At 47.2% G+C, this 21,806-nt stretch overlaps 1 protein-coding gene across 1 annotated transcript in view; it reads right to left on the reverse strand.

The window, feature by feature from the left end:
* LOC128118689 (uncharacterized) overlaps window positions 1–21,806 on the reverse strand; it is a 193,972-nt gene that overhangs the window by 110,598 nt on the left and 61,568 nt on the right. The window contains 5 exon segments of the mRNA XM_052751515.1: window positions 1–13; window positions 1,948–2,069; window positions 3,080–3,280; window positions 13,564–13,691; window positions 16,262–16,454. The exon segment at window positions 1–13 is cut by the window's left edge and continues 216 nt beyond it. Coding sequence (XP_052607475.1) covers window positions 1–13; window positions 1,948–2,069; window positions 3,080–3,280; window positions 13,564–13,691; window positions 16,262–16,454 — 657 coding nt within the window.

The following is a 21,806-nucleotide window of genomic DNA, read 5'->3' on the forward strand; positions in this document are numbered from 1 at the left end:
TTCGGAGGCTGGGCTTGAAGAAGAGAAGAAATGATGATTTTGTTTTTTCAGAACATAGAACAAAAATGTCTTTTGGGGGAAGATATCTGACTTTATATTTTTAAAGACCAATAACACAGCTTCCACAGGTCCAGAGCCATCTAAAGATAGACGGACTAAGTGAGCAGCTAATGCAACATGCTCCTTGCTTTACCACAAGCCCCGCAAAAGGGAAAGAAACTGACATATTTCCAATTGTCCAGTAAGGAAACGGCTGTAACCAGACTGTTGACACTTCAGTGATCACCTGAAAACAGGATAGCTTAACAATAAAAATTATTAAATATGAAAAGAATAAACAATTCCCATGATTTGTTGTTGTTGTTGTTTTTCAAGATAGGGTGTAGTGGGTAGCCATTCCAGCTTTGGTCTGGACCAGCTTTGGTCTGGAAGTTCCAACCCCCACTGAGGCTTCGGTAACTATCACACCTACAAGGTGGGGCCAAGAGAGGGCAGGGCCCTGAAGACCCGAGATCCGGATGCATGGGCTCTCTTGTTTCCTGGACCCTGGACGCTGGAGGTAGACCAAGGAGAGTTCTCCAGAGAACACCGCTGGACTGTGCTGCGTCTTTCCCAAAACCTGCCACCTCCCAATCCCTTCATTTGTAAGTTATACCACTAAATAAATCTCCCTTTTAACTGTGTGGAGTGGCCTTAATAATTTCACCAATAATAGGGTTTCTCTGTGAAACAGTCTGGCTGTCCTGGAACTAGCTTTGTAGACCAGGCTGGCCTAGAACTTACAGAGATCCAATTTCCATGAATCTTAGCATGTATTTTTCACCTGAATTTTTTTTCCTTTCCTCTCCCCAAATGTTAATGAACAAAGACAAGTTTTAAGTTCTCTATACACTGCTGGACTCCTTTGTATGTATTATAAGGATATTGTCTTTTAGAATAGATAAGGACAAAAATCAGTAAAACATTTGTCTGCAGATTATACTTTTGGAAATACATGATACAGAGCAAGTCAATGGCTTTCCTACCTTAAAACTGAAGAGCACAGATATTTCCATTAGAACCTGTGTAAATGGGTTTCTAGATCTAAAGCATAGAGCTCAAAACCTGGAAATAAGCTTCAACCGAGCAAATCGCACCAGGTTTGGCGACTCTGACAGCTTTTAGATTCCATCCTAGCCTTAGCCTGGTCTGCCAAAACCCATTTCCTGAGCAGCAGATTCTTTCCACAGCAAGATGTACACACAGCTGGTAGCAAGCTCGTCTTGGTGGAGACACCGTGCTGCGAGAGGTCTCTGGGGGAAATGCAGGCTTTGGCTGGACTTCTTTCTTACGAAGGTAGACTCTTTGCTGTTACCTCTCCTAGTGCCCTGCCTGTCCCCAAGCTGGAACCTATCATGACAACTTCTTACATAAAGACTGTCTTTAATGTGCACCTATGGGAGCTCTGGGCCATGCCTATGTTCACATCTGTGTCCTCAAAAGAATGTGCTGGGTGTTGAGAGGGGCGAGACGATCACTCCACACCATGTGGAGGCAATGGGGAGATTTTGATCTCAGGATGTCCCACTCAACTTGGGGTCTGTCACCTCACAGTTCCTTCTAACTTAAAGGCTAGAAAGGAATGAGAGAAGAAAGTAGTCATTTTTGGGGGAGTGACAAAATGTGTACCCATTTAGGGTGGCCTCAGGAAATTGAATACTGCTCTTTGAAGGGGTAGTGCCCAGAGGTCCATCTGGAACAATTCTCAGAAGCCTCTTTAGTGATACTGTGAGAAGAAAGAGATTCCTTTCAGAGAGACTTGAAACACACACAGGCTTCAGATGCGTGAGCTCAAGGTCTCTCACATCCACACAGTGCTTTAACGCATAGTACTTTGATCCAACTCTGCATCCTTAACTGCTCTAGAAGTGATTAAATGTAAAATGTCTAAAGACAACATCCACTTACCAGCTGTTGTTGATGGAAACAAACTGCCTGCAAATTATGTTCAGGGGAAGTCCGAACGTCTCGTGAGCCGCAGGATGATCCCCTCGCCAGAGCCTCTGGACATATTCCCGCTGCTGCTCTCGCTAAAATGAATAAACATCCCCAGACCTGAGCCGTGAGCCTTGATGAAGGGATTAACCCCCTCATGTCTCTATCACGTCACTAGTTTTTCACTCAGACATGGTTTTGAAGACCCGTTTGCAATGGAACGTTCTGGTCTCTCAGTCAAAAGACAGCCAAGGAAAGGAAAGCCAACCAATTCGAAAAAACAAAAGAAAGCTGGGCCAGAGACGCATGCCTTCAATCCCAGCACCTGGGAGACAGGGGCAGGTGGATCTCAGTGAGTTCAAGGCCAGCCTGGTCTACACAGAGAGTGTCAGACCAGCCAGGACTGCAGTGTATGGCCTGTCTCAAAAGTAAAATAAGAGCTGGGCAGTGGTGGCACACGCCTTTAATCCCAGCACTCGGGAGGCAGAGTCAGGCAGATCTCTGTGAGTTTGAGGCTAGCCTGGTCTACAGAGTGAGATCCAGGACAGGCATCAAAACTATACAGAGAAACCCTGTTTTGAAAACAACAACAACAACAACAACAACAACAACAACAAAATGTAATATAATATAAAAAGCCAAAGCCAGGTGTGGTGGGGCATAATCTGTAACTGAGGCAGGCTAAGACAGGATTGCCAGGAGTTCGAGGCACACCTAGGCTACAGTGTGAGACCTTGTCTCAAAAACCAAAAACAAAGCAAACAAACAAAACTAGCCAAACAAAAATCCTCTCTACATGGGGGGAAAAAAATCACAGTTTTATATGCCAGTGTCTTGGAAGGATGCACCATTCATCCTTTTATTGACAATAACTATGATTTCATAAGACTGATGTCCTCAATTCCTTGTGGATCACTGTAGCTGAGGTGAGAAACCTCCCTTGAAGTCCTAAGTTATGCTTGGAATTCAGAAGTGCAAATGAGCTTACAAATAAACATTCTGCCCAGAAAGCCCACATTCTGGACCTACAATGAAGGAATGCTACTTTGATTTCCGGCTTACGCCTTCCATCCTCTTCTCAGATGGAGCTGAAGGCCTTACTCACGTGGTGGCTGAGGATGCCCCTCACTAGCTGCCGGTGAAGCCTCAGGCAGGTACAGTCATCTTGGTAGGCCTTAGTGAAATACGAGTGGCTGAGATCAAACTTGGGGCGCCGATGCATAATGTCAGTCATGGCTTGTGCTAAAGTGAACCGCTCCTCGGGGTCCAATGTGTGCTGGTAGGCTTCAAGGTAGCTATCGAGAAGCTGAAAATAAGTTGATGGTCAGGAAACAGCAGAGGCAGCTCTGGGGCCAGCAATTAAGACGGGAAGCTCCACCTGGGCTTTGACAAGCCCTGGGGACTTAGCAGAAGAGAGACGTTCAAAGCTCTGGGTAGCTAGTAGTTGGGTTACGGGCAGATAGAGTAAGAGCTGGTTCAGTTAGCAAACCCACAGAGTCACGAGGGTAAGAGCTGGAGCTCGCGCTGTGGAGCCGGAACCAGTCTTGAATTTGACCATCTCCTTTTGTTCTTCCTTTCCCTTCTCTTTACAGACCAAAGGAACGCTATGTGGTCGATAGCGCTACTCCACCATAATTATAAGCTCCAATGAGACTGCACTCCAAATGTTTGCCGTTCCTAGAGGCCCACCCTCTTTCCTTAGCCTGGTTACTTCTCTACAATGTATGACTCTTGCTAGCATGGCATACTGCTGTGGGATGTTCTGTATGCTCTGAATGTGTTGCTCTGATTGATTAATAAATGAAGTGCTGATTGGCCAGTAGCCAGGCAGGAAGTATAGGAGGGACAAAGAGAGAGGAGAATTCTGGGAAGTGGAAGGCTGAATGAGGAGACGCTGCCAGCCCCCGCCATGACAAACAAGATGTAAGGTACCATTAAGCCACGAGCCAGGTGGCAAGGTATAGATTAATAGAAATGAGTTAATTTAAGATATAAGAACTAGGCCGGGCGGTGGTGGCGCACGCCTTTAATCCCAGCACTCGGGAGGCAGAGGCAGGCAGATCTGTGAGTTCGAGGCCAGCCTGGTCTACGGCGCGAGATCCAGGAAAGGCACAAAGCTACACAGAGAAACCCTGTCTCGAAAAACCAAAAAAAAAAAAAAAAAAAAAAAGATATAAGAACTAGATAACAAGAAGCCTGCCATGGCCATATAATTTATAAGTAATATAAGCTTTTGAGTGATTATTTTATAAGTGGGCTGCTGGACTGCAGGGGTTGAGCGGAACTGGAGAAAATTCCAACTACAGCATACAGACCCCTAGCTCTATCTGCATCTTTTATTATTTTAATGCTATTATCAAGTGAAAGTACTATATGATATATCCTCTTCTTTTTTTTTTTAAATGGATGACAGACCGAAGTACAGATACCACTGAAGCCCAGCTTGTGAACCAATGAGTTTTATTGGGGTTACTTATAGGAATATGGGGGAGGGGTCACTTATAGGAGCAGAAATGACTCAAAGACAGCTGTGTCACCAAAGCCCACCCCAGCATGGGTGACAGCTCACAAAGCTGGGCACCTGGAGCACAATGCACAGCCCGCAGCAGCTCAGCAGGTTCAAGAGTATCCCTTCCTGGGGGCTCACTTGCCTCCTCTTGGTAGCCCACCTGTCTTTGCTTCTTCGAATGATTTATCATTTATAAATCCACACATTCTGTTTTTATTTATGTTTGGTTTGGGTTTTGAAAGTTAACTAACAGGGGTTGAGGAGGCGGCTCAGTCAATATAGGACTAGACTTGCAAGCACAAGGGCCTGAGCTGATCCTGAGTCCACACTAAAAAAGTGCTGGGCATAGTGGTGTCCCTTGGTAATGCTAGCTCTGGGGAGGCAGAGGCAGGCAGAGCCAGGGCTCACTGGCCAGCGAGCCTAGCCTGTTCTAGGCCAATGAGAGACCCTGTCTCCAAAAGAACATACATGGCATCTGAACAGGATACCTGCCTTCCATATGCACACACATCATGAGCACCTGTACACACATGTATCCACACACATAAATACGTACACATGCGTACACACATACAGGAATCATAGGCTGTGATTTCCATACATTGTTTTTGCTCCTCCCCCTCCTCCCCTCCCCTCCTCCTCCCCCTGGCTCCCCTTCATGGGCCCTCTTTCCCACAGTGCCACCCCCCATGTTTGCTTTTGTGACACATCATTTTTTGACTGACTTTACCCCCTCCCTCTCTCCTTCTCCATCTCATTGTCCCTTTTCTGGTTCCATGTCCTAAACACCCATCCCCACATACAAAAATTCAAAGTCCAGGATTTGCAGGTGAGCGAAAACAGACATGCATCTTTCTGAGTCTAGGAGAGTTTGTTTGACATAATTCTTACTTTTATCTATTTTTCTGCAAAGAGCGTGATTTCGTTTTCCTTTATGGTCGAATAAAATTTCATTGTGTCATGTGCCACATTTTTTATTACGTGTCCATCTATTGATGGACATCTAGGCTGATTCCATGTTCTTGCTGTTGTGAATAGAGCCGCAATAAACATGGACGTCCAAGTGTCCCAGCGGTGGAATTTACAGCCCTTTGGGTGCATGCTCAGGAGTGTGCTGTAGTTGGGTCACAGGGTAGTTCTGTTTTAGATGTTTTGAGAACCCCCCACAGTGGCTGTATCAGTTTACACTCCCACCAACAGTCTAAGGCCTCCGCTGTCCCCGCAGCCTGGCCAGCATTCCTTCTCACGTGTTCTCTTGACTTAGCCGTTCCGAAGGGCCTGAGGTGGAATCTCAAAGTAGTTCTAACTTGCAGTTCCCTCATCAATAACTTTTTGAAATGGTTGTTTGGGCCAGGGAGATGGCTCAGTGGTTAAGAACACCTGTACCCAAACCTAACGCCCGGGGCTTAATCCCTGGAGCCTGTTGACGTGGCGGAAAGAGAGAGCCGACTCTTACAAGTTGTCCTCCGACCTCACATGTGCACCATGGCACACACAGGCAAAGCAAGTAAAAGGTAGCAAAAAAAGGAAATATTTAGTGGCTGCTGTGTTTCCGCTTTGAGAACTGTCTGCTCAGTTCATCTGCCTATTTGTTGACTAGAAGACCAGCTCTTCACATGCCTGCTTCTCCGAGTCCCCAGTTCTCTGAAGACCTCCACTTGTACACACACACAGTCAGCACCGTCTTTCATCTGTTTATTTTCCAGGACCCAGGCACAGAACTGCCAAGTGCAGAGGAGAAAGATTTTTTTCCTCTTTTACCCCAGAATGTTAAACACTCAAGAGTGAACAGGCACTAGGAGTCGGGTGTCATCCATGAAGAGATGTTCGCATCTGCCTGCCCAACGCCAAGGCTCGTGGAGGGTGAAATGGGATTCTTCAGCTAGTACCCATGGTGCTTTGCATGTAAAATATCCCCCATGGGCTCATAGGTTTGAGCATTTGGGCTCCAGATGGGGGAACCAGTTTTGAGAGGCTATGGAAGCTTTGAGAGGTGGAAGAAGTTGAGTTCGTGGTGTGGGCCTTGAAGTTTGCAGCCCAGTGTGACTTCCTGTCCCACCTCCACTTCCTGTGGTGTTGAGATGTGAGGAGGCTATTCTCTCTCCTGTTGCCTCCATGCCTTCCAAATCAAGATGAATTACATCCGCTCAATGTGGGAGCCGAAACAAATCCCTCCTCCCTGCAATTGCTCCTTTTAGGCATTTCATCACAGTGCCGGGAAAAGTGATTACCATGGCGCTTAAACTTTGTGGATGACTGTTCTGGAAAGGTGCCAAATCGAGCTTGCGTATGAACAGGAAAACACCAAGAGGAGCCAGAAGCCCAGGCTACCACGGAAGGTGTGCCAGGGGTTAAAAACACACACTACATAGCACAGAGTCAGAAGTGAAGAAAGATGGTCATCCCCCTGTCCCTAAGTTCATCCCACAGAAAATGAAGAGCAGTGGTGGTCTAGGAGGCCTGATTCCCTCACCCAAGAGCCACTCTGGAATAACAACTGTCAAGTAACAGAAAGGACAGAGAATGGGGGAGGAATGATTAGACAGGCCGAGAGTGCCGCTCAGCCATCCCAGGGAGAGATGAGGGAAGAAACGTTTACTTCTTGAATTCGTGCTGGCCCAGAGTAAACCCTTTTGGCTGGACCAGGGCAATCCTGGGAGCTGGTTTATGGTATTTAAACTTCTTGACCTGTTTTTGGACAAAGAACCCAATTGTTGGTTATTTGACGAGGGAAGTTGGCCAGGGGGAGAGTCCTTTCTGGCGATCCCCATCCGGTGAGGCCAGGCTACAGAGGACCATGCTAAATCAAATGTTCAGTCTTGATGATAAAGTTCCCAGAGTCGGTGACTAAGAACATAGGCTGTCCAGGCAGGCAAGATGGCTCAGTCATCTGCCACTAAGTCGGTGAATCTGAGTTCAAGCCCTGGAACTCACATGAGAAAAGGGAGCTCAGTCCCCCATGTTGTCGTCTGACTTGTCTGGCGTGGGCTGTGGCATGCCGGCTGAGTCACAACTGTGTCCCTGCTCTCCCCAGATAAGGAAGAGTACAGGACATCCCACCAACCTTGAGTTTCAGATACACAACAAATACTCCTTTTAAGTGAGTATGTCCCAAATATTGCAATATTTTATCTGTTGAGAAGGGAAGTGTAACTTAAACTAATAATAACATCTCTTCACCCTTTAGGTTCAGCTGAGAGAAGGTCTCAGGTGGATCGTTGCATAATTTTATTATGAATTCCTTCCTGGCGAGGGTGGGGCACGATCCTTCTGCCTCACTGGCTCTATTTCTTATCTGCTTGCTAACTGTCCATTTCTATTTAAACTCCAGGCTGGTATTTGCCCGAGAAGTCTTCCTAACCTGTCAAATACCACCTCTGTGTGTCAAAGGGCCAGCTCTCAGCAAAGTGGTACAAAGCACCCAGGGAGAGTAGCAGGGAAACATTGGAGAAATCGGGAAAACAGACAAAATTAATAACATCAAGCCTCACTAGATTTATCTTCCTTGGGAGATTATTTTACTGGGTTTATCTTATTTGTAAGATCTGAGATTTATGGTAACTTCCAAAGTATTTTAGGTCACACCAAAGTGTCAAACAGAAAAACAGTGCTAGACACAGCTTGCCACAGAACCTCTCCCCCTCGTCACAGGGATAATACATGAAAATCATTTTAGTGCTGCATACATGAATTGAAATCACCGTAGACTCGGTCTGGTGACCGTGGGGAGGTTGGAGATAGGACAGCAGGACCTCGGAGCTGCCATACCCGCTCTCCGGCGTCTCTAGTCCCCCAAGCCACTTAAGCTGACATCAGTTCTGATTTTGTGAGTCTTCATACACACAGTGGCTATTTTAAGGACTCAAAAGAACCTAATACATCCCAGAACTTCTTACGTGGTGATACTGATATATTTAACAATCGATAACCTAATACGTCCCAGAATTTCTTACGTGGTGATACCAATATATTTAACAATCGAAAACAGCCGAGGAGACTTGGCAGTACAGTCAGTGCCCGGGTCAGGGGTCAATTGTACCTCAGATGGAAATTTGCCTTAGCCATTTAAGACTGCTCTTCAGCTAGAATTTCTACAATTTTGGCCCAGAAAGCTCGGTTTCTATAGGGAACTTATTCTCAGGGTAGGATGGAGGGGGATATTTTCAATGATTGTTTTAAATCAAAATAGTTTCATATACCCTGGAATGAGCTAGCAGGCAGCATTGATAGCTTAGAACGGAATGAACTGCAGTCAGGACGGGAGCGCTTGGGTTTGTCTTTCTGCCCTTCGATTCTATTGCCATTGAGTCTTGCCTGAGGCTTCCCTGAAAGGGAAAAAGAACACACACACACACACACACACACACACACACACACACACACACACACACACACACACTTAAAGCTTGTGCCTGGAGCAATAAATTTGCTTTGTTTACATTTAATACAGCCAATTACTGCAAGTTGATCAGTTTTAACTGGCAGGTCAGGGTTATGTGTGAAAAGAACTTTCTTCCAGAGTTGAGGCTCACCCCTTCTCAGCCCAGACAGTTGTTTCCAAACGACCAGTGGCCTACATACGTCTCCATGAGGAACTGACCATAGGACAGATAAAATCGCTAGCCACCTATTCAGCTACAAAAACAGTTAAAAGAAACCACCTCCACTTCCTGGTTTTCAGACCACACCACAGCTGTGGTAGTCTGCTTCCCCCACCCCCTCCTGTACCTCCTGATGAGTCCCTCAAGGCTGCCTGCCACTGGCCGAGCAGTGGGGCTTTGAGGGCTGTTCTTCCTCAACATTTCACTGTGCTCCACGTCAGTGGGCACCCGCCAACTCTTTCCTGTTGGCTCTGACAAAACTTTCTTCCTTATCTGGCTTCAGTTTCTTTGGCTACTCCTTCTGTTCCATAGCCTGCCCCATAAAAATGGGTGTCACCAGGGCCCATTCAGACTCTCCAACCTCTCCCACTCACCGCTGTGGTTCAACATCCACGGTCAAGTCTCAGCCCGCATCTACCTCTTGGCTCCAGACCGATTCATCAACCCCGCTCAGGGACTTGCGTCTGGAGTACACTTTCATCGTCATCTTTAAGGATGCCCTCACTCCTGTACTCTGCTTCAGTTAGGAGCTTTCCTCCTGAACTCTGGGAAGCCCTCTCTTTTCACGCTCTCATTCCAAAACCCAGATCCAATCCTGAACTCCTACCATGCCCCCTTCAGAGTGACACCCTCTGCTCCCATTTCCTGCTCTCCTGGCCACATCCTTAGTATCAGGTCCCCTCTAACTCTCCAGATCAGCACTGGAGGTGACCTCTTCTCTAGAGAGTTCTTATGCAATGCATCCTCCATGCTCACACCAAGACAGCCATGGAAAACAAAGCAGCCATCACGTTTCTCGTCTATGGCTCTTCTCACTTCTCCAGCTTCTCAAACTGTGGCGCACAACCCCCTCATGTAACTGGATATAGAGATCACACACACACACACACACACACACACACACACACACACACACACACGCACGCGCACACGGCTAAGGTTTCTGAATGCACAACCGAAAATTAGCTCAAAACCAAATTGATAACAGCAACGCTCACCCGTGTTGCATCCTGCAACTTCCCTGCAGGCTGAGTTCTGAACACACAGCATGAACACTGTTAAAGTCATCCTGCACACAGCACCAAAGAACACCCCCTAAAGCACCCGGCTGAGAACTGATACCATTGCATGTTATAAACTGCAGCGTTTTACTGTTCATATAAGTATTCTGCTCTGATGAAAGCATAACGCTTTAATTGTGGAAAACAAAAATGATTTTTACTATTTTCCTACTGTCGTTTCTCAGCATGTCAGATATCATTGAATTGGATTGTAGTAGACAAGCAAGGAGAGCCATTTCATTAGTATAGAATTTTTTTTTTTTTGAGACAGGGTTTCTGTGTGACAGCTCTGACTGTCCAAGAACTCACTTTGTACTTGCTTTTGTTCATAATAAGAGGTAGAACCACAATGTGCCAAAGAATTATTTTTAATTTTTTTTATGATTCATTACTAATAATGTTTGATTTGTATATCTGTTGTATATAGGTATATGCCTAGAGTTGTGTAAGATTTTCTTAGGCAAAATGGACTATAAGTAGGAAGAGTTCAAGAAACCCAAGTTATCCAATAAACTTTAAAATCAATGATTCACAAGTCCTTACCCGACTGTACCTAAAACAGGTTGATATGTAAATCCCAGCCATTCACACTCTGCCAAGGAATGATTCCAATAGGCCATGCCCCATGAGACACTCCCATAGGCATTTCCTAGGCTTAAGAGTCTTTCTTGATGGGTGGCAGCTGCACACACCTTTAATTCCAGCACTAGGGAGGCAGAGGCAGGCGGATCTCTCTGAGTTTGAGGGTAGCCTGGTCTACAGAGTGAGTTCCAGGACAGCCAGGGCTACACAGAGAAACCCTGTCTCAATACAACAAACAAACAAAACAAAACAAAACAAAAACAAAAACAAAAGAGTCTTTCTCTGCCAAACATTTTATGAACCTTCGTGGTGAGATTAAGCATCTGTCGCTCTGGGAAGACTTAATGACAGTCCCCAGACAAGACAAATCTCTCTTTCCACTGATGTCCCCCAGCTCTTGAATGTGCCCCTGTTACACAGATGCTGTGCTTAGAGACTGGATAAACTTTTATAGCTCATGAATTTCTCCTTTTCTGTGACTTGTAGAAATGTATTTTAATTTTTATGGTACTAAAACATCAGTATTTTGTTTGTTTTTGTTTTTCGAGACGGGGTTTCTCTGTATAGCTCTGGCTGTCCTGGAACTCCCTCTGTAGACCAGGCTGGCCTTGAACTCAGAGATCCACCTGCCCCTGCCTCCTGTGCACTGGGATTAAAGGCATGTGCCACCACCGCCGAGCTAAACATCAACAGTGAGCATCTATCCAGCTGCCTTTTAAACAGTAAGCCCACTGCCGTCATAGGCACCCTTGGACTTTCGGATGGTCTGTCTACCTTTGTGAAACCCTTGTCCAGGCAAGACCCTAATACCTCCCTTAGAGTCTGAATGCCTTAGCGATGGGAGTCATCTCTCGTATGTATCTATACATCTCCAAAACAGCATGTAGCAGTGTAAAATTTTAATTTTGATAAAAACATAAACAAAAACAAGCAACAACAGAATCTTAGCATGGGCCTAGATAGGTAAGAGCTGACCCGGTGGGTCAAAGAGCTTGTTGCTCTTGCATGGACTTGAGTTCAGTGCCCAGTACCCACGTCAGGTGGCTCTCAACTGCCTTTAACTCTAGTTCCAAGAGATCTCCTACCCCAGGCCTCCACAGACATGGGCACTCAGGTGCACATAATAAAAATAAAAGAGACCTTTGAAAAGCCTCTCCTGTTGATGGGTGTTGATGGGAGGGGCTAAAGAATGCAGACCAGTCCACCTGCAAGTTACATTTCTTACCAAGATTCGAAGCCCTGACGATGTGCTTGGTGCAATCTTTGCTTTGTAGCCAGCCTCCTGACCACTGTGCTCAGCACCCCTGCTTTCCTGACTACTGAGCTCAGCACCCCTGCTGTCCTGACTATTGTGCTCAGCACCCCCTGCTGTCCTGACCACTGAGCTCAGCACCCCTGCTGTCCTGACTACTGTGCTCAGCACCCCTGCTGTCCTGACTACTGTGCTCAGCACCCCTGCTGTCCTGACTACTGTGCTCAGCACCCCCTGCTGTCCTGACTACTGTGCTCAGCACCCCTGCTGTCCTGACTACTGTGCTCAGCACCCCCTGCTGTCCTGACTACTGTGCTCAGCACCCCTGCTGTCCTGACTACTGTGCTCAGCACCCCTGCTGTCCTGACTACTGTGCTCAGCACCCCTGCTGTCCTGACTACTGTGCTCAGCACTCCCTGTGTCCTGGCTTTCACCCACTAGCATAGTCTAGCGGCTGTGACTGGCCAGTCAGTTTGCCTCTGTTTAGGCTTGTCTCTATGACTGGGTTATGAGTGTGAGTGGTCACCACCCGCTCTTACTAACAGCATCCACATAGTAGGAAGAGCCTGAATCACAGAGCCCTCTAACAAATTATGCCCGCAACATAAAGTAGTATCCTTCATATTTCATTTTTTTTTTTTTTTTTGTGGTGAAGAACCACAAGGAAAATAAAATTTAACTGTAATTCCAGCTCCTTAGGAAGCTGATATAGGAGAACTGCACGTTCAAGGCCAGCCTGGGCAACTTAGTGAGCCATGTCTCATAATAAAAAGTAAAAAGAGGAGCCTGGAGAGACGCTCTTCAGTTTAGAGCATTTGTTGCTCTTGCAGAAAAAGACTGGGAGTTTGATTCCCGGCTCCCATGTGGTGGCTCACATCTGTAACTCCAGTTCCAGGGGATCTGATCCCCTTTTCTGGCCTCCAAGGACACCAGGCATACATGTGGTATTCATACATGCATGCAGGCAGAACATACATACAAAATAAAATAAACCTAAAATTTGCCTAGAGTGAACACAGTCTTGGGGTCAGTCTTCAGTGGCTCACACACGCACAGTGTTCAAATTATGTAGGCAATAAATTTAAATGAATTAGCCGGGCGGTGGTGGTGCACGCCTTTGATCCCAGCACTTGGGAGGCAGAGGCAGGTGGATCTTTGTGAGTTCGAGGCCAGCCTGGTCTACAGAGCGAGATCCAGGAAAGGCGCAAAGCTACACAGAGAAACCCTGTCTCGAAAAACAAAAACAAAAACAAACAAAAAAAAATTTAAATGAATTAATTAGCGCTTTATTTATCTTGAGAGCATCCCTGAAAGTCTCAGTTGAAGAACAACAAAAACAAAATTAAACAACAACAACAACAACAAGCCTGTCTTGGTGCAAGCGGATTTTGACGTGTAGTTTTGTTTGTTTTTTGTTTGAGAGAGTCTTGGTGTGCAGCCAGCGGGCCTGGAAGTGTAGTCCAGGCTGGCTTCAGACTTGCAGCAACCCTCTGCCTCAGCCTCCTGGTGCTGTGATTCCAGGTGTACACCGTCATGGTGGGCAAACAGACCTTATAGAGACAGTTTGCCCTCTTGAAGTCATACCTGGCGTTTGCTCTCTAGAAGATTCGCTTCCCAGGTCCACAGGTCATACAGCACGGCAAACCTGTCCACCCCGGCGTGGGCCCAGTCCCAGTTCAGGCTGCTCTCTGATTTGCTGTCCTCTCTGTGACCTGGGAAGAAGCCAGTGGGTATGGTTAGAGACAGGCCTTCTCAAACGCTCCTTCTCTGAGGAACATGGAGACTATCTGCTCCACCTCAGGAGTAGATCTGAGCCGGCGACTGGGACTCCCCAAAGTCAACTGAGGAAGCCACCTGCAAAGACCAGGCCTGAAGTCCACACTTGTTGACTTCTAAATCAACAGGAGCTTTGTTTTTACTTTCTAAATTTAAAGACTAATTTTAGTAATTCCCCCCCCACCACCCTCACCCCCGCACCCTTTTTGGATACAGGGCCTCACCATGTAGCCCTGGCTGGCCTAGAACTCACTATGTAGATCAGGCTAGCCTGAACCTCACAGAGATCCACCTACTTCTGCCTCGTGAGGACCAGGGCTGGGATTACGAATGTGCACCACCACCCCTAGTTCAGTAATTTTTTGTTGTTGTGAGTCAGAGTCTCATGTAGCTGCGGGTGAACTTCTGACCTTTCTATCTCTACCAAAGGAGTTGAGTCCCAGCAGCATCACAGACATGTCCACCATGTCCACGCAGTGCTGGAGATGAAGCCCAGGGCTTCCTGCATCCTTGGCAAGCACTGTACCAACTGAACTACATCCCAACCCTTTAAAGACTGTTTAGAAATCAAACCAGTTGACATGAAATCTGTGCTGAAACGTCCCTGAATTTACAGCTTTAAAGGCAGACCATACATTTCTCCCTTTTCATAAACTGGCCTCTGGTGTTTAACAACTCAGATGAATGTACTATCTCTCTCTCTCTCTCTCTCTCTCTCTCTCTCTCTCTCTCTCTCTCTCTCTCTCTCTGTGTGTGTGTGTGTGTGTGTGTGTGTAGTGAGTGTGCACAAGAGATCAAGAAAGAGATCAAGAGGTCAACCTAAAGTGTCGTTCCCCAGGAGCCTCTACCTTTTGGGGATGTGTTTTGGGTTCTTTCACTGAGACCTGAGGTTCACCATGTAGGATAAACCGACTGGTCGCCAAGCCTAGGGACCCTCCTGTCTCAGCCCCCTGACCAGGTACTACAGCACTGGCAACCATGGCCAGCTTGGGGCCTTGGGGGATGAACTTAGGTCCTCGTGACTGCAAGACAAGCACTAGTGATGACTGAGCCATTTCCCCAGCCCTATCATTTTCATTAACGTTAACTATGTCAAAAAATCTCCAGAGAGCCTTTTAAGATGTTCCTTAATTATATTAATTGCCACCTTACATCGGTAAAGTTAATCATCATCACCATTTGGCAGAAATATTTTCTATTTGGATTAGTGTTAGCATCACTGCCAACATGATTATTGCTTCCAATCTGTAAGTGGCCTGCTTCGGGAGAAAATATTAGAAAGCAAGAAACATCCAGGTACTGACACATGCGCTGAATAATTCCTGACTCCGTGACAGGGATTTAGCAAGAGACGGGCTCTGTTGACGGTCCTCTCAGGCAGCAGTTGGGAAACCATTTCACAATGGGTGACGATAGTCCTACCAGCCAGCTTCAGGGAAAGATGTCCTTGTGGTTAAACGTGTTTCAACCGAATTAAGTTCTCAGCAGACAGAAATAGTTACAGGGGATTATCAATTAATATGGACACAAGGTGTATGTAACATAACCAGTGAAAATAAAAGCTAAGAGTGAAATGAAACGTTCTAGAATGTTTGGTGCCTGATTCAGATAGTCACAGTTGTAGCAATGACTGCGTGTTCTAATTTGCTCAGTGTCATATTAAATTAACTCCGCCTGGGTTCTCAAAGTCAGTTGTCAAACATTCTTCGAGAAGCATTTTCTAACAGGATGAAGGTGAATCACCTTCTGTCACAGTCTACACTACACACACACACACACACACACACACACACACACACACACACACACACATCACAAATGCCTTCTAAACTCCCCATCCTGGGCTGCAGTGTGTCTAGACGGTCTCAGCTCTTTCCAAGTGCAATAGGAAACGCTACCGAGAAATAGGCTTACCTTCCTTACTTTTAAAATTGGAAGTTTAGGTGATGGTGCCCAAAAGAGGCAAGAATAGTGACTATGGGTTGCTTGGTTAGCCCGGGTCATGAGCCCTCCTTGGACTTGTCCGGCATTACCTAGCCGGATCCCCTTGTATGCCCATGGTTTCCTGTTAGGAACCCAGCGATGTCTCTGCTTCTAAATTCAGTCTCCCCAGCGCCAGTTGGCTCAGGAGAAACATCATTCACTGCACTTGCTCCCTTTGCTCACCCCAGGGTCCTGAACCACCTCCCTTCTACCCAGGGGCGATGTAGAACGTTCCCTGGGTAACCGTAGTTTAACAACCACAAGAATTACAACCGATCCCCTAAAGAGCACAGCTCCATCACAAAGAGAACTGAGCACACACTTGGGTAAGGGGGAGTGAATGCTTACTCAAGTTTTAATGCTATTGTTTGGTCATTGGAGTGTGTCTTTGTTTGTTTGTTTGTTTTCAGTACTGGAGATCTACAAGAGCCTTGTGCACACCAATCAAGTACTCTACCATCGAACTCCATCCCCAGCCCTGGGCAGGTGACTTTTTTTTTTTTTTTTTAATCTGCTTCCTTACTTTTCTCTTTCTCAATGAAATGGCTGGCAATGAGCAGCAGCTCTGACTCCAGCTCCTTCAAATCCTGCAAGGCGTCGTCATACATGATATACAGGCCGAGCTGGTCCTGAGTGTGGACACAGCCAGCTTGCATGCTGTGGAAGTCATCCTGATTTTCAGCTTCCGAGAATTCCAGGAATTGCCCGCCATGGACCTGGGGGAGGAAGGCCAAACCTCAAAGTTACCGGAAAAGGGAGAGCTATATTTTGTTCAGTCCAAACGGCCCAGGCAGTGGGTTTCCCCTCCCACACAGCGGGCTGCTGGGGCCCAACCACACGGGAAGAGCTGAATTATATATAGTCTTCTGTCAAACACTGTCAACTTTTGTTTACTGCAAAGAATTTCAATATTTTCATCTCCCCCACCTTATAAGACCTTTATGCAAATGTTCTAATCCTCCCACCTGGTAAAAAGGTCTGCTGCATTCTCATAATTTAAGAGACCTGAGGGGCTGACCCCTTCCCCCTTTCCTTCATGAAAGACCGTGAGTTCGGTCCCCAGCTAATGGGGACAAGACCCAGTTGCCTGCATTAAATGAAGACCGAGTGAATGTGCCGTCTAGACAAGCTTGCTAGGCACTTTAATTGGAGTAGTGGTCTCTTTCTTTGTGCCCCTGAACTTGTTTCTAACACATACACACACACACACACACACACACACACACACACACACACACACACACACACACACCCTCACTTATGGACAAAGAATGTTAGTTTGTCTTTCTAGTTAATTCCTGAGCAACTGGAACAGGACACTCAGTGGTCCAGGATTTAGGGGGCCTTTGAAGTCACAGGCTGGGCAGAGGACTGCCAGGATCTTACTTACCCTGGATGAACCACTCAGCTGTTCTTGAGTCAATAACAAAATGGGAAGGGTAGGACATCATGATAGGGAAATATTGGGGTGTCTTGGAAAATGATGGAGCCTTTCTCTGCCTTCCCACTCCCGGCTAAGCCCACCAAAAGCTGAAAAACTCGGCAGCCACCAAAGCCACCCTGAGTCAGTGGCTTTCCTGGTCTTGTCTTAGAAATCCAAACAAGGAGATTCATGGACCACAGAATTGTAGTGAGGAACTTCTTACAGACTCACAGTGGGCAGCTTAAAATGGAGAGGGAGCAGGGCTCCCACAGAGCAGGGTGGGTCCCAGGAAACGGGCTACCATCAGATGCTGGCCTGGGCTTTTAAAAGGACTTATGGCAGAAACTGGGGTGAGGTGTAGAAAGAAAGATGAGTTGGTCCAGTTGGCCCAACCAGGTGCCCAGGTGCCTTTGCTCAGTTTCTGTCACTCACTTCCAGTCTTTTGTGGAGTGACATTTAGATGATAACCAACAGAAACGGGAATTCTCTTCTGCACTTCCGGCCTCCAGCAAGGACTTTCCAGAATGACTGCCTTGAGGTTGCAGCCGAATCTGATCAGTCTCCATCTCCCGCTCACATCATTTCTACACTATGCTGATTGTGTGGAATACGGAACACCACATAGGCGGGGCACATTGGATTCATAAACATTAGCTGTTCAAAACATGTTTGTTTTATTTCTGTGAGTTCTGGGCTGGAAAGGCCCAGTGAGTAAAGCAGTAACCAAGAAAATCTGATGGCCTGAGTTAGATCTCCAGAACCCATGTGAAAAAAGCCAGATGTAATGGCACACGTCTGTAATCCCAGCTCCCCTACCTAGAGATGGGGAGCAGAGGCAGAATTGCCCGGCAGCTTGCAGGCCACCTGGCCTGAGTAAGCTGTGCAGCTGCAGAAACCAGAGGGGCTGCCTCGAAGCAAGATGGAAGATGAGGATTCCCGAAAACTGTTCTCGGACACATCCACAAAGTCAAGTAATGTTTAGTTCTTTACGTTCCTCCAAAATGCATTAGCAATCTCAAGTCACAGCAATTTACTGCGTTGGGTAATGTCCCCCAAATTCGTGTACACCTGGAAATCTTTGAACAAGACTTTATTTGGAAACAGGGTCTCTACTGGGTTAGAGTGGGCTCTTATCCAACAAGTGGTGTCCTCACTAAAAGAAGGAATTGGGAGCTGGACACTGAGGGGAGAGGCCCCAAAGCTTAGCACGATTCATCTGTGAGTGCAGGAATGTCCAAGTGGCACACACCTGTGAACCCAGCTACGCCAGAGGCATAGACAGGAGGATCACAAGCCATGGACCGATCTGAACAATTTAGTGAGACCTAGTCTTGAAATAAAATACTAAAAGCTGGAGAGGAGAGCTGGGGATGTAGTTCAGTGGGAGAGAACAAGCCTCGCTTGTGTGAGGTCCCAGGCTTCACTGCTAGTGCCTCACTCAAGAAAATGAGGAGGGTAGGGGTGAAGGGGAAAGAGAGGAGGAGCAGGGGGAGGGGAGACAGGGAAGAGGAAGGGGAGAAAGGAGGAAGGGGTAGGGAAGAAGAAGAGCCAAAGAATGGCAGGAATTGCCTGAAACTCTCAGAAGCTGGAAGAGGCATGGAGGGCTATCCTTTGGAGTCTTTGGAGAAAGTGTGGTCCTGCCATACTTCGGCTTTGGACATGTGGCATCCAGAACTGTGGCCGTCCGTTTCTGCCACGAACCACTCACTCACTGTGGTGTTCTTTGTCGTAGCTGCCCAGGAAATTATCCAATCCAGAACTATTTCAAATGTGTCACCGTTAACGTAGGGTTCCTGAGAATCTTTGAGTTGTACTCTGAGGCGTTTTGGTCCCAGCTACACAAAAGTGACTAACCCAGTCGCTGCCTGGGTCGTGGCTCCCTTACCATCCTGCTTACTTCCCTCACCTTTAAGTTTTCATGGTCGTATGAAAGACCCTCTTTCTAAAGGCTTCCTTTGTGGGCTAGAAAGTTGGTCCTGCCGTATTGTTCTTGGAGGAGTGGCAGGAAAGGGAGGCAGTAATTAGTGTCTGAGTAAGAAATAATACGACCTTTGGAATGATTCATGCATGTTTAAAGTCTGGCTGTTAACTGAGACCGGGGGTAACTATTTGAGGAAGAAAGTAACTACAGGAAAACCAGTGGCTGCCATTGGTTTGACACCCAAAGTGGTTCCTGCTCCTACTTACTAATGTGAGCTTCGGGTCTTTTTGCAATGTAGATGGCTGTGAGTTCAAGGCCAGCCTGGCCTACAGAGCTAGTTCTAGGACAGCTAGGGCTACACAGCGAAACCCTGTCTTCAACAACAACAACAACAACAACAACAAATCCATATCTCCTCTTCCTTTTGTTACGTGAGCATCCAGTAAGCACCTCCAACTTCTCAAGTCCTATGTGGGATTCTGACCTTCCCAATCAAATCTCAGCCGATGACAGCGACTCCAGACTTCCAGTGCTCAGGTCAAAGCAGCTTTGGAACCTCTCTAGACTTCCGGAAGTCGTTCTGGCTGTATCTTTAACATACACTCACACGCTGTCTAATGCCTGCTTTGTTCTGATGTGCTGTTAGGTCATTCCACTGTTGCACGACCACCGTTGAATGTGTTTGTTCAACTCTAGGTTGTAAAGCCTACTACATACATGGTACAGCTTCTTGGTTGTAGGCCGTAAATCTGGACAGCACATTCCTGTACTCAGTGTGGTAGATAGTCATAACAGAATCATAAACATTTGGATATGGGCACATCGAAACAGGTTTGCCAGCACCATACCACAGACACTGCCATCGCGATGGCTACAGTGTCCCCACGCAACAGACGCTTCTCAGCTTAGGAGAGAAACAGTCTTCTGAGGCCACTGAGCGTGATCCACCATTGGCTGAGATATGGTCACATGGTACACGAGCTTATGTTCAGAATCTACCATCTCTCTCTTTTTTTTTTAATTCAAGGATTAATTATTTGGATATTGCATGGATGTTTTGTCTGCATGTATGTATGTGTACTCTGTGTGCCTGGCACTAGTGGAGACCGGAAGAGGGTGTCAGATCCCCCTGGAACTGGATTTACAGATGGTATAAGCTATCACGTGGGTGCTGGGGACTGGACCCAGGGCCTCTGCAAGAACAAGAGCTCTTAACCACTGAGCCATCTCTTTGGCCCGGGATCTGTCATTGTTTACTGGCGCTTTTCTCAGACACGTTGTCTTGGAGTTGATTAATGAAGCGGTCTCCTATCGCGGCTCTCTGCAAAGCCCTGGAGTGCCCTTCGGCTGCTCCCAAAACAACGGAATGAGTGGTAACATGGAAGTCATACCGCACCACACTTCCGTTTTAAACTCTACAAGGGCTCCCTTCTGGCTCAGAGTTCAAGCCAGAATGCTCGCCATGGCTCACAAAACCTCGAAGAATCTTCCTTCACCTCTCAAGGCTCATTGCCTGCTGCTTTCCCCTTGTCCACCCTGGTCACACTGAACTCCTTGATGTCCCTGCAATGGGCTGGACACAGCCCTGCCCGGGGCCTCTGCATTGACCTTCTCTCTGCTGGGCGCTCTACCGGTCAGTCAGATTGCTTCCTGAGTTCCTTCAGGTCTTCCCTCCCACAGTGCCTCCTTTGTGAGACTCGCCCCTTCACCTCCTCACCAGGAGCATCCACTGCCCACTTCACGTTCACCAGGAGTGTCCACTGCCCACTCCACATTCACCAGGAACACCCACTGTCCACTGCATGTTCACCAGGAGCACCCACTGCCCACTCCATGTTCACCGGGAGCACCCACTCTCCACTCCAGCACTCTTGGTTCTCCTTTCTTAACTTTTCTCCATTGCGCCCTCACAATCTTCAGTGGTCCACAAAGGCCACGTTACCCCGTTGTCAGCAGCTCTAAAGCTCGGTGGCTGGAAGTAAACTTCTCACTCAGAGAGAGCCATTGCAGGGCCAGAGGCTCTCTAGGCTGTTGCCCTGTATCAGCAACCAAGGGTGGCAATGTTTCCCTCCTGCCTTGTGACCGTCGCCTTCTACCGGCTGAAGCAGGAGAAGACAGCAGAGGGTGTGGACCAGCTCCTGAGTGCTCTGCTCCGACACTGACACGTGGCATTTCTGCTCACAGCTCAAAGCTAGTCACAGCCTCACTCAACTACAAGAGCTAGGAAGTCTAGGGAAACTCTGGTGCCAAATCAGCCTATATTTGATACACATTCTATGTTTATTTAATGTCTCTTGCTGCGTGGTAAGGTCCCTTATGGCGGGAATTTGTGCTAGTTTTCTGTGCTGCTATACCCCCGTGCCTAGACTAGAGCCCAATATAGTTATTAGTCAGCACACTTGTGGGAGAAAGAAAGGAAGAAAGGAAGGAAGGGAGGGAGGGAGGGAGGGAGGAGGGAAGGAAGGAAGGAAGGAAGGAAGGAAGGAAGGAAGGAAGGATGGATGGATTGGCTCACAGCCTATGGGAATAGATAAGCCAATAGCTGGGCACAGCTCTGCTAGACCCTAAGACAAGCTGATGAGCCATTAGATGAAGCCCTCGCTCTACATAGAGATATAAAGAAGGGCCTCGCGGAGAGATTTTTGGACTGGACTCGAGTCAGAATACACATTTGCCAAGGAGAGAGTGGGGGTGTGTGTGACAAAGGAGCCCCACCCACCTCGT

This window comes from Peromyscus californicus, unplaced genomic scaffold (assembly GCF_007827085.1).
Source record: "Peromyscus californicus insignis strain IS unplaced genomic scaffold, ASM782708v3 Scaffold_22__1_contigs__length_63687245, whole genome shotgun sequence".
Classification (NCBI taxonomy): Eukaryota; Metazoa; Chordata; class Mammalia; order Rodentia; family Cricetidae; genus Peromyscus; species Peromyscus californicus.